The following is a 12,044-nucleotide window of genomic DNA, read 5'->3' as shown; positions in this document are numbered from 1 at the left end:
ATTCTAGTGGGGCTGAACTTGCAAATATGTTTAAGGTGCATCCTAAACCAAAGTCACATAAAAGAGCACACACACGGCTACATGTAAGTCCTGAATTGTCCACAAATCCTTGGTGTTACACAAGTGATGCTGGGCAAGAAAGAGAGTCCTGAAAAAGATAGGTGTGCCTAGTTACATCAAGCATGTGTTTCGTAAAACACCAATTCACAGAACTCAAGGGAAATCCTGGCCTTAGTGGAACACTCCAGGACATTAATGAGCATAAAAATTTCTGGCTTAGTGCCGCATTCGACAATCTGTCATTCAGCAGACACATAGGGTGTGGGTTTTCTCACACGGCTTTTAAAGTGATGTAATTATTACGGGTGATGTGAACTAGCAGAAGAAACAACACCGAACTTTAGCCACCATTATTTCTGACAGCCTATGCTGAAATGAAGCAGGAGAACTTGTGAAAAACTGTATGCCCTTTGGGTGGCGCCTACTGCAAAGCATTTGGTTTCTTTTCTTACACAGTAGAGCTGAGAAAGGTCCCGGCCTGCTGCTGCCTGGGTGGCCTTTGAGTCCCTAGCTCCTTTGGGTGCTGCTGGGAGGCGGTATGACCACAGAGCATCCGGGATATCTGGCATGTCAAGAGGGGACAGAAAATAAAAAATCAATAACATCTCTTTATAAATGCAGTTTGCATCTGGTAAATGTGTCATTTGCCTTTCTGGTTTTTGGTTTTATATGCCTACTAAAAAAAAAGCTGTAAACATATTTTGTTAGTTATTAAGTTTATTATTTTTTTAATACCGTTGATGTGTACACTCATAAATAAAACAAGTCCTTGCCTAGCCTCACTATTAAAAGAACAGAGAAAACCAAGTTTCTTTCTTTTTCAGGGTATAGTACCATGTTTACATTCCCTCAACAGACACTGGTAGGCTAGGTGGGTAGAACAGGTTTTAGGTAGGGCTTTGAAAGCATGATTTCAGTTAGAAATCAATAGCTGGCACACCTGCTTTGGGGTGTAAGTATGTGGGCTGTTAGATCTTGGGTCAGATCTGATTTTCACCAGTGATTTTCGCCCATAAGGATCTGGGGTGTGTGGGGAACGTGAGGTGCGGGCGTATCCAGGCTCGGCTCCCACCCAACCTGCTGGGCCAGCAGAGCCAGCAAAGGATGATGTAACGTGCTGCTGGATGTGCTAACACCATGCTGCCAACACCTCCACAGGCAGCTGAAAGCAGGTCTCTCTCTGAGCTTGGTTTCCTGGGGCTGTTTTAGAATTTCTTCAGTTTAGACATGCTGGTGGTGCTCAGCTCTGCCCACAGTCTCCTCCTTTTTGTAATCTAGAGCATAAATGTTGTATGTCGCTGGTATTTATAATACATTGTGCGGCAACACTAAAGGTGATAATGCACTTCTAAGCAGCTGTGATGTGCCAGAGTACCATGACCTAACAAGGTTAGCCCCTAAGCTCGCTTAGTCATCAATTTATAAAATCATTGTCTAGAAAAAGAAAACACATCCAAAGTACCAAGAAGATAAACACAAGGACTTTATTATTCAACACTAAAGACTTTATTTACAATTAGACATGAAGATCTGAGAAAAAAGAGTTTCAGCTTTATTTTATTTGCATTGAGTTCATTAACATTTCTAATAAATGTTTATCCTGCACTGTTTGAACAAATGTAAATACTTAACATTAGCCTTAATAACATGAATAACAATAACTGTAACTGATGTTTTGGACAAAATAACTATGAATTATAATTCAAGTGCAGACTAGGTGCTGAACATAGTTTAAAAGTCCAAACCTGCATTAAGGTCAATGAGATTATACATATGAACAAACGTATTTGTGTGCATGAAAAATTGGGCCCTGAGACATTTAAAATCATGGCCTGGTTTGCTGGATTGCTGCTGCTGGATCACCACAGAGCACTAAACAACACTAGTAGAGCAAACACTAACTTGCTGACAATGGACTTGAAGCTAAAAAAAATTAAGCTGAAATGCTAGTGTCAAAAATTACAGGAGCATTGCTGTGGTTCCTTTTGTCAAAAGATCTCCCTGTTAGATTCTGGCTCTAAAGACTAGTTTTATTATAAAAACTTGCTTGAACCACAACAGAGGTGTGCTTGTTTCAGAGAAGAAGGTGACTGAATGACTTTAGCTGTCCTCATACTTTTTTGGCCAGTCCATAGGACTCTAGGTCCTTCAGCTGGGTCAAACTGTCCCCAGACTAATACAGGAACAGAGCATCACATACGACACCAGTAATAATGTAGACACAAGAGAAAGGTCTTGTTTTTCATTAACTAGCAAACATGGTGAGTAATCAAATGCACAGGTGCTCTAAGTGAGAGCAGAGTTTCCCTTGAGGGTCATGCCTCCTTCATGTCTCCTGCCCTGTTACTTTGCATTTCCAGCTCGCAGCTGGAGAAAGAGTGCAGTCATGCACCACACAGACCTTACCTTCAAGAATAATCTCTTAGGATTTCTGTGACTCATCAGCTCTTTTGATAGCTGTACAAGTTTGTTCGCAAGGAGCAGGGGTTTAAAACAACAGCATTTTAGTCTGTTGGGTTTTCCCCTTTATTTGCAAAAAGTGAACACACCTTACTAAAGATAACAAGGCAAAGATACTGTCCTTTACTAGCAAGGCAAACCTTTCTGGTTTAAAGTCCATTGTAGCATTATTTCCAAGCACCAGGCTATGAGAGGCTAGCCATGTTTGGTTTTCCTTTTTCTTTGCAGCTCTTCTTTAAGGGGATAAAAGGTCCAAGAAGAGATCTTAGAAAGTGCTGAACTCTGGCTGTCTTTCTGAATTCAGTGAATCCACAGGGAAGGAAAGACCCCACAACACTCAATATCTGCCCCATTGACTGTCATTTCTAAGATATGGCATACAGATTAGATGAAAAAGTGAATGATTTACGCAGATGGCAGTGTTTGCTATTTGTCTACGGGCTGATGCACTTCATTAAACAAATGGTTATACAAATTTCCTTGTGGCAGATGATTCATCAGTGAAGAATTGGGGCTACCTGTTTTCATTTATGTTCTTCTATAGCAAGGAAGTGGTACCTTCTGGTGTTCAATCAAAATCATTACCTCAGTCTTTCCTATATCTGGAGCATTCTGGAATATTTTCTCTTAACCTCAAAGGTGACATATCAGATCATTCTCTAAGGGAGGCCTTGGGCAAATCGGGGTTTAGGGCAGAGCAGAGGCTGGTGTTTAAGCAAGAGCCAGTAAGTAAAGCACACAGGAGGCAACAGAAAGAGCAGTGGAGCAGCTTGGGAATTAGGGAGTGGTTCAGATAACTAAACAGCTGTGGAGCCAAATGTTGATGAGCTCCATCACCATATGAATGACTGTGTCATGTCCTGTCTGAGCCATCTCCATATAAAATGTATAAACCACGTATTTTAGTAAGTCTTTTTATTAACTTCATGTATAACAGTAACTTTACATAATAAACTTCACATTCAACGCAATTCACATCCCTGAATAGAGGACAGAGAGCAGTTCTGTTGCAGCAACTTCCATTCCTTTAAGGAACAGAAAGAAATATTGCAATGAGAGCATCTAGAGCACAGCATGAGCTCAAAGGTGTTGTCATTCCCAGCCTGTGCTCAGAGACAGAACATCAGCAAATGGCTTTCAATTGTCTTGCACATCCCAGAAGAAAAAAACGTAGCAAGTTGCATAAATGGCAGAAGGTGGACTAAAATCCAGCTGAACTTCAACTTCAGTCTGCTTGAATGTCATTTAAAGTTTGTAACAAAGTTCAAATAATCAGAATTATTTGAAAGCATAGTTTCCATGGTGGCCTCTTTAGTGATGTCAGAAGTGTGGTAGACCTTTGGAAACATCAGCTCATTTGGGTTAGTGAGTTGGTCTTCTCAAAATGGAAAAGCATGTTGAATTGCATAGCATGTGGACTGACTGTGCCTTGAATCATACCTTTTGTCTCTGAATTTTAACATGCTGCTTGGCTGAAATTTCAGTTAAACACTGACTACCTCTGAAGTCTTTTGTTACCTGTAGTGAAATAAAATCAGAATTCAGCATGTGATGAGGTAAGTCTTCATCTTAAAAATGTCATTGCTGCAGCATACTTTTCACCATAACGTCCATGTCTGCACTTCATTTAAATCGCTCAAAATAATGTGTTTGTTTCCCTATATGTCAGGAATATATCCACCACTTGGTTATTGTACTTAGGATGGGAGTATATTTAGTCTTAGTGGGCTAGGTATGTTCAGGAGATGTTTAGACTAACATGTCATGTTAGTCAGTGTTGCATAACTGAAAGACGTGAGAAACCCTATCCAACACTTAATAAAAAAAAAGTCATTTACAGTGGTTTCTCTGAACCCCAGAAAGGAATATGTCCTGGAAAGGCACAGGAATCCACAGCTGTGTGGTCTCTGTCCCAGAGAAGCACTAGAGGGCACTTCTGAACAGTTTAGCATTCTTGGGTTAAATGTCTATTTTCATAAATTCACAACAATCAAGTCTTCTGGTATAGTTCCATGGTACTCTCTCCTGAGTGTGTTAAAAGCATCCTGAAAGATTAAGACTGGGAAGAGAATTTGAAAACATTAGCTAAATTATCTGGATGATTTCCTACAAAACAACTGCTGAATTTTCTGACACTTACAAAACAAGAACATCTAAATACCTCATGATTCTGAACTTGAGACCCTGAGGAAAAGTTACTGCTGAGGACTGAACCATTAGTGCTTACTTACTTATTTTAATTTCTTTGATCTGCATACGAAATAGGAACCCATGAATGCGACGAACAACACAGAACCTCCAATCATTAAGGCCATCTGCAGAACACTCAGCATCTGGACCCGACCGGTGACTTTACTTCTGAACATTTCTGCTTTCTCATCCCCAATAACAGCAGACTGAAACAGTGCAAGAAAAATGTCAGTGAAAGGTAAGTATGTAAGCCCTCACTTGCTGAATATATTCTTGGTGTGTGCAAATCACAGCATGAATTTAATTGTCCAATTTCAGGGCACCAAGACTGAAAAAGCTAGGCGTTTGGATTTTTTTCTCTTTATTTTTTGTTTGGGTTTTTTTGTTTGTTTTGTTTTGTTTAAACATTGAAGATTAATAGACATAAAATATACTAACCTCATTTAGCCAAAGAAGGGGGAAAATATAAGGTTCTTTAACTTTTGATAAAGCTCTGAAATGAGAAAATAAGTACAACATTTTATGTACAGCATTACATGTTACCTTTAGTTTGGTGCATAAGCCCAGTCTCTACTTTTTTTTTCTGCTGTAACTAAATTTCTACTACATTTCTACATTTTCTAACTACACCTTCCAGATTTACCTTTTCTGTGTAGTTTTGGACTGGGGAAAAAAAAAAAAAAGCCTGCAATTAATAAAAGCCATTTTACATATCATGTAATCATATCTTTCTGTCTAGTCTTCCATATGTGGGTAGTCAGAAAGAAGAAAGGCTGGACACAGCTAGATGGTGGGATGGTCTGAAGATCTGTGTGGTGTTCACCTGCCAGATATACAGGATCCTGAAATGCATGTCTGCACATGTACATTTGGGCTAATGAAGAGAGAAGAAACAGCTAGAGACCCATCAACCATTGTGATAAAATCCACCTAGTGACAGAGCACACATAGATTCTCTCTCTTTCATTTGATTTATTTCAGAAAATACATTTTGCCTTCTAGTTCATTCTCATAGCCCCCATTTGGGTTTTGTAAGAATGTTACTTTTTAAGAACATGTCGCCTTGCAAGCTTCTGTGGGGAAATCAATTGTATGTTAAAATACTTGGGCAGTGCCTTGCACAAGAAGTCTTGCTCTTTTGATGAAATTTATGTTCTCTGAACAGTCATAACTGAAATTTTTGCAAGAAAGAAAAAAGACTTTGGAAAGTTATTTTTATTCCTTCTTTTCTCAGCCATTTCTACCTACTCTTTCATAGACCAATTAGCCTGCTTGAAAAAAGTCTTTAAAAACAAAATAATGAAGTAGTACTTACTCAATTTTTGCTGCAGGCTTCACAAGAAGGTTTACTTGCAGCCTTTTCGCAAATTGTAGCGTAAAACCAGTGATCTAAAACCAGAAAAAACCCCACACATTAATTAAAATTTTTGAATTGGATGCTGAAACCTAGAATATGGACTGTGACAAAAAGCACATTATCCTTAGGTTTTTAAATTTCAATTTATATTACATGTTATAAAATTTTAATGATTCTAAGAGTCTCCCATTTATCACAGAATTTCTGATCTTGTGTCTTTACCATAGTTACTTTAGTCATTTGCAATTAAAACTGAAGGGAAAAAAAGGTTAAAACCACTAAATAATCTGTGAAATGTTCCATATAAAAATATGGTTTGGGGGGGGGGGGGGGTGTTCTACCAGAATTCAGATAATTTTTCTTTTTCAATAAGAAGTATGTTTAACTTGCATAGGGCTGCAAAGAATAATTTCGTAACAGAACAAAGATATCAAAACAAAGGTCAGATCTTCCCTCCACTTCCTTTTTTTCCCCTCTATCCTCCACAAAAACAAGACAGGGTACGATTCTTGAAAATTTCATATCAGATTTAGGACTTTCTGGTTGACATCTCTTATTTCAAATAAGGTGAAAAAAAGATTTAACTTTAGATCTCCTCTTTGAAGTTACATAGCTTGGTTGTCAAATTATGTGCCTAAAAATATTTTAGTGAGGTATCCTGAATTTTATCTTTTTATCCAAATTCAGAGCAAAATAAAATTTTGGAACCTTAGAATTCATTACACAAGACATAAAAATTTGGTAAATAAAATTAAGAATCCAAATCACTGGAACAGAAGTAGAGGTAAAACTGGAGGCAATCAGAATCAGAGCTGTCATAAATTCAGTCAGTTTGGGAGCTCTGTTGGACAATCCGCATCACAAAGACTGTATTAGGTCTGTTCTAGAGCAGTATGTTTGGACTTGAAGTAAATTGATCTATATTTATTTAATCTCAGTTAAGATAGTAATTATACAAAAATGGATTGCTATACAAAACAAAAAAATCCTTAAATATACAAGCAACAGAAGAACTTTCATAGAAAAAAAAAATTCTCAAAGTACTTGAAGGTCATAGAAAAGCTATAGCATACTGCAAAGTTTGCAGAATCTATTTAACCCCCCATTTCCAATAAGGAAAATTCAAAACTTAATTCTGCAAACTTTGAAGGTCATTATGAGACAAATTCTGTTCTAAATTTCCCCTGCTAAAACTATAACACTTTTGTGAACATATCTTGCAAAAGCAAACATGACACGATTGTATCTTTTGCTTGTCCCTCTGGTAAAAGGCCTACTGTACTACAATTAAATTCGAACATTACAAGTTTACTGAATTACAATTATTAAATATTTGGACTTACAGGTTCTACATCTAGAAACGTCTCATGCTCCTTCTCATTTGGGCTCAGGCCTTCAACATCATGCAATATAGACTCACTTGCATGAAGAAAATGCGGAAGAGAGATAAATACTGGCCTTTCTATTTGAAAAAAAAAAACCTCACTTGAATCATTAAGCCTTATTTCAGTGATCACCTTCTGAGGCGATATTTTCCATTCAAACATAGTTTTTATATAGACACACAATCTTGATAAAAATGCTAATAGTCCCACACCCTGCCCCCACCCCCCCAAAAAAAATAAAAATTAAACATTTCAGTGATTCTACTGTCATGAGAAAAATTTGCATGGTGAAATAAATTGTAGTTACAAATCCTGCATGTCTACACTGTGGAGCTGGTAGTGCTCCCAGTTTCATGCTGAGGTGAGGACCCTCTGTCACTGTTTCCCCCCAACTTCATGATCTTGTTTTAATAGAAAGCAAGCCTGAAGACAACCCATGCTTTCGACTCTGCACCAAATGCAGACTCTGTATATATTTATTTTAGTATATCAATGCTGAACTGGGCCAGTAGTGTCTCTCAGTCTCTGCGTGTGCATATAGTTGTGTGTGTGAATTATCACAAATACAAGGACTGTAACTATCTCTGGCTTTTATACAGTGCCCCCTACTTTCCTTTCGATACATGCATTCCTGCAGTTTCAGTATACAAACTAGTATCACCATTTTGTATAGCACTATACAAAATACAGAAATATTATATTCCTTATTCTGGGAAATGAGGCTCCAGAAATGTTAAAGGTCTCACAGGCAATCTGTGGAAGAATTCACAGACAAACACGAATGTCCTGGATCCCTGAGTAACACTTCAGCTACAGGACATGTGCTTTCTCCCCAGTCAAATGGATTGTTTGGTGGCACCGTGTCACTAACGTACTTGCTTTGCAGGCACTAATGTCTAGGACTCCAGCTATTGTGCAGTTCTTTGATATAACTTTATCTTTGCAGAAGCAATAATTATCTTCGACTTCAGCAGGCGATGCAAATGCTTCACGAGGAACTGTGAAACGATAGAGTGTGATTCCCTTCACATCCTGCTTGCCCTGGAAAACCCCATAGATCGACCTGAATATAAAAGAGGAGAAACATGTTTCAGTCATTTGGATTAAAAGTCTGAATTCATGGCAGTACTCCTTAAGGATCCCCCAGCTGGCTGTTTCTTAAAAGAGACAAGTACTCCAGGGAGCCAACGTCTAGGCTTCCTTCACACTGTTCAGCAGTTTGCAGGAGTGTTCCTCTGTAATGGAGAATATTTCACATTCACAAAAGGATGTACAAGCTCAGAGGTCAGCAAAACAATATCCAAAAAAGACAAAAATATTAATAACATTAATAAATAATATACACAAATCTAAAAAATTAATCAAGAGCTCTTTTCCTAAACACTCTTACACCCACTGTTATTATGAAATTTTGGAAAGTTTTTGGACTACAGTACAGATACTTACCAATATAAGTCAGCTCTGTTATAGGTTCTTGCTGAACCGATGATACTAAACTAAGCTTTATGATGCAGGCAACATTCTGCATACAACTTGATTCCATTGCATATGAATCAGAGTACCACTTAAGCTTCTTTTTGCTGATACATTATCAGCTGGTATGGAGATATGGTTGTTACACAGTAATGTAACCAGGGTATCAACATTTTGTATTGCGTCCAAACAAAATAAGGGTTCTGGGTTTTGCAATGTGGGCAGAATCACTTTCCATGACCCCGTTTCCATGACCTTTGGGCACTTATTATTGTTCTTCATTGTTTATTAAATGTGAGAATTAAAAGGCCAGAGATATCTTGCAAACTGTGTGCAACTGATCCAAAGAATTTTATAATTTCTATTCTGCACTGAATCCCTTTTTCTAAGACCTGTGAAATGCTTTCCTGTTTGGGAATACAACTACTTCACACACATACAAATTTAAATTCATGTAAAAACACTGATCTTTAAAAAAAAAAACAAACAGTCTGCAGATAGCCCACTTTAAACCTAGTTAGAAGGAAGCAACTGTTTCCAGGCAGCAAAATAAATAAAGGGGTTGAATCTCCCAAAGTAAATAGTCTGTGATGCACTTTACATCTTTTAACATTGTTTTCAATGATCCCACTGGAGAACTCAGGGACACTGGATAGCCACAGCAGAAGCAGCAGACTGAAAACCCATCAGTACGGGAAGTATTATATGTTTGTAAATATATAAAAATAAAATCTGTAAAAATATCCTGTGAGAAGAACATTTTAAGTATCTAGTGGATGACAGTAAATCTTGTTCTGCATAGATGAAGTTCTGCAGAAATGCCAAAGCTGGACCTAACTGGCCCCTGCTGTATCTGTTGCCTTCTCAGACCAAGTAAGGCAGGTTCTGGGCTGGCTCCTGATCTAAGAAGTTCAAGACTTTAAACCCTGTGGCCATCGATGTCTTTCATAGATCAGTAACAACTCACCACAGTATCAGATATTCCTGAATTATACACCTGTAACTGGCTGAAGTAAACCACACCTTAAATAGCTTGCTACTTGACATAAACAGAAGCGGTAGAATCAGGTTCTGAATGATGAGCACAGCTCATGAATCTACTTGTGTTAAGGTGACACATTTATGTTGAATTGCCTCAGGAACCTAAGCCCAAGCAGAGCCACTGCTGCTGCCCTCCGAAATGAGAAAGCATCCAGGTGGCACAGGCAGGTGTTATACACACACCAGGAAGGGACCAGCCTACCTGCAAATATCAGAGGAGAAGAAGCGCAGTACCTGATCCTTCTTAACAAATGGTGGGAATGATGCCCCATCTGTGAATAAAATAAAAAAAGACCTTGAAAGCAATTCCACTTAGGAGACATGATTTAACTTCTAGCTCAATACTGAGGTGTTACTTTCCTATAATGCTGTGAAAAAGGTAAACAAAGTGAGTCATTTATGGGGAAAATATTTATGTCAGTTATTGCACAGTGGCAGGCACTCCGCAGCTATGATTGTATTGTTTTTGAAAGCAAACCAAATTATGGCAGCTTTTTTTTTTTGTTTTTTTGGTCACTGTGTGAAGCTATATGATGAAGCCCATTAAAAACAGAGGATACAAAACCCAATCCTGTTTAATATGAATCCCAATAGCTGTTGCCATTGCTTCAAGATTTATGCAGTCTTAAGGCCTTAACGTTTCTAGAGGTGTTTGGTTCGCCTGCAGTTATGGTACTCAGTGTTTACAATAAATACTGAATCTGCCTGTTTAATAATCAGTTCTAAACCTTTATTCACCAAAGCTTCTCAAGCAGACCTCCTTTTTAAGCTGAGATCCTCTCCATAGCTAATGGAGAGAAGGAAGCACATCTAGGTCACAGTCCATCTCATGCCATGGTAGAGATGCAAAATATGTCAGAGGGCCAGAGCTTTGGTGGTGTCTTTCTCCCCACTCTCTATAAAAAGAACACAGCAAGTTCAGATGCATATTTCTGCATTGCAAGCATCCAGAATCTCTGCCATTTTCCAAAAAAAGGTGTTGTAAGAAACCTTTAACCAGTACATTTGTTACTTCTTGGTACAATTTCTGTTTGGTTTCTTAGTCAGCAGCCATAACCAAGGGATTGAAAACATCTATGATATCTTTGAATCTAGTTGGCAAGAACAAGAATTGTAAATTACACACTGCCATTTGCCCACTGCTGACAGAAGCACTTTTTCTTAAAGAAGATTCAAGCTCACCTTAGACACACTATTTCTAAATCTTGGCAGTCTTGGAAGGTTGGCAAATAAGGAGTAATTTTAAGCCCCATACAAGAATACTGCTTAATATTTTTATCCAGATATTTACTTATATGACATGTGCTGTGCTTTGTGGTGTGAAAGCTTACAAGATATGAAGGAAATCTTACACTTACTTACAAGACTTTTTAAACCTGCTGCTTCTCTAAACACATGGTCTCTCCTGAGCAGTCGCACTGAATGCTCTTGTAAAACGTGTGATAACCTTTGCTAACAAGGAAAAGCTCCACATTTTCCCTGTACTGGAGCACTTAGTCTAGTTAGCTGAGTATGTTAATTCCATCAGCTGTGGAAGAAGAAAAAAACAGAAAGCTGATCCTGGGAAAAATGGCTCCATAAGAAAGAAGGAAAGTCCCAGAACCTAAGAAAATATCACCTCTTATAGAATTAATGACATAGTTTAAAAATGAACTAATCTTTCCTGACTCAGAAACTCAGGTTCTTGTGATATATTTGAAATACTTCAAAATAACTTGCCATGTAAAGCAAAATGGAAAAGGAAAAAAAAAAAACCAAAAACCTGCTTGTTTTGATACTCGTTCACTGAAGACCTATAACTCTCCACAAAAGCCTCCACCATGACATCTGCCAGCCTCAGCTCAAGAGATTGTTGTGTCCTCAAAGCAACGCTTTCACTCATCAAAAATAAAAATACCATCTTGAAAAAGTGTATCTTAAACAATTCAACATGCATTCTAAAAGCAAATTCAAAAATATTCCTCTCCAGTTTATTCATCCCAAACTAAATTACTTCTTCTTCCCATGGCCTCCAAACTACCTGTCTGACAGCCTTCTCCTTGTCACCTCAATTTCTTTTCACATCTCAATTAAAAAAA

General features: G+C 38.0%; 1 protein-coding gene across 5 annotated transcripts in view; it reads right to left on the bottom strand.

Moving 5' to 3' along the window:
- Positions 1-1,530: 1,530 nt before the first annotated feature.
- Positions 1,531-12,044, bottom strand: part of CD36 (CD36 molecule) — an 87,958-nt gene continuing 77,444 nt past the window's right edge. For 4 of the 5 annotated variants that reach the window (XM_037389607.1, XM_037389606.1, XM_037389605.1 and 1 more), the window contains exons 8-14: positions 10,169-10,238; positions 8,328-8,515; positions 7,411-7,529; positions 6,026-6,099; positions 5,149-5,203; positions 4,752-4,916; positions 1,531-4,038 (exon numbers count right to left, since the gene is read on the bottom strand). In XM_037389607.1, coding sequence (XP_037245504.1) covers positions 4,752-4,916; positions 5,149-5,203; positions 6,026-6,099; positions 7,411-7,529; positions 8,328-8,515; positions 10,169-10,238 — 671 coding nt within the window. In that variant the 3' untranslated portion in view covers positions 1,531-4,038. The other variant, XM_037389608.1, reaches the window with a different exon arrangement.

The sequence above is a fragment of the Falco rusticolus genome, chromosome 5, assembly GCF_015220075.1.
Source record: "Falco rusticolus isolate bFalRus1 chromosome 5, bFalRus1.pri, whole genome shotgun sequence".
Taxonomy (NCBI): domain Eukaryota; kingdom Metazoa; phylum Chordata; class Aves; order Falconiformes; family Falconidae; genus Falco; species Falco rusticolus.
Note: the sequence above shows the minus strand (reverse complement) of the source record. Positions and strands in the feature narration are given on the sequence as shown.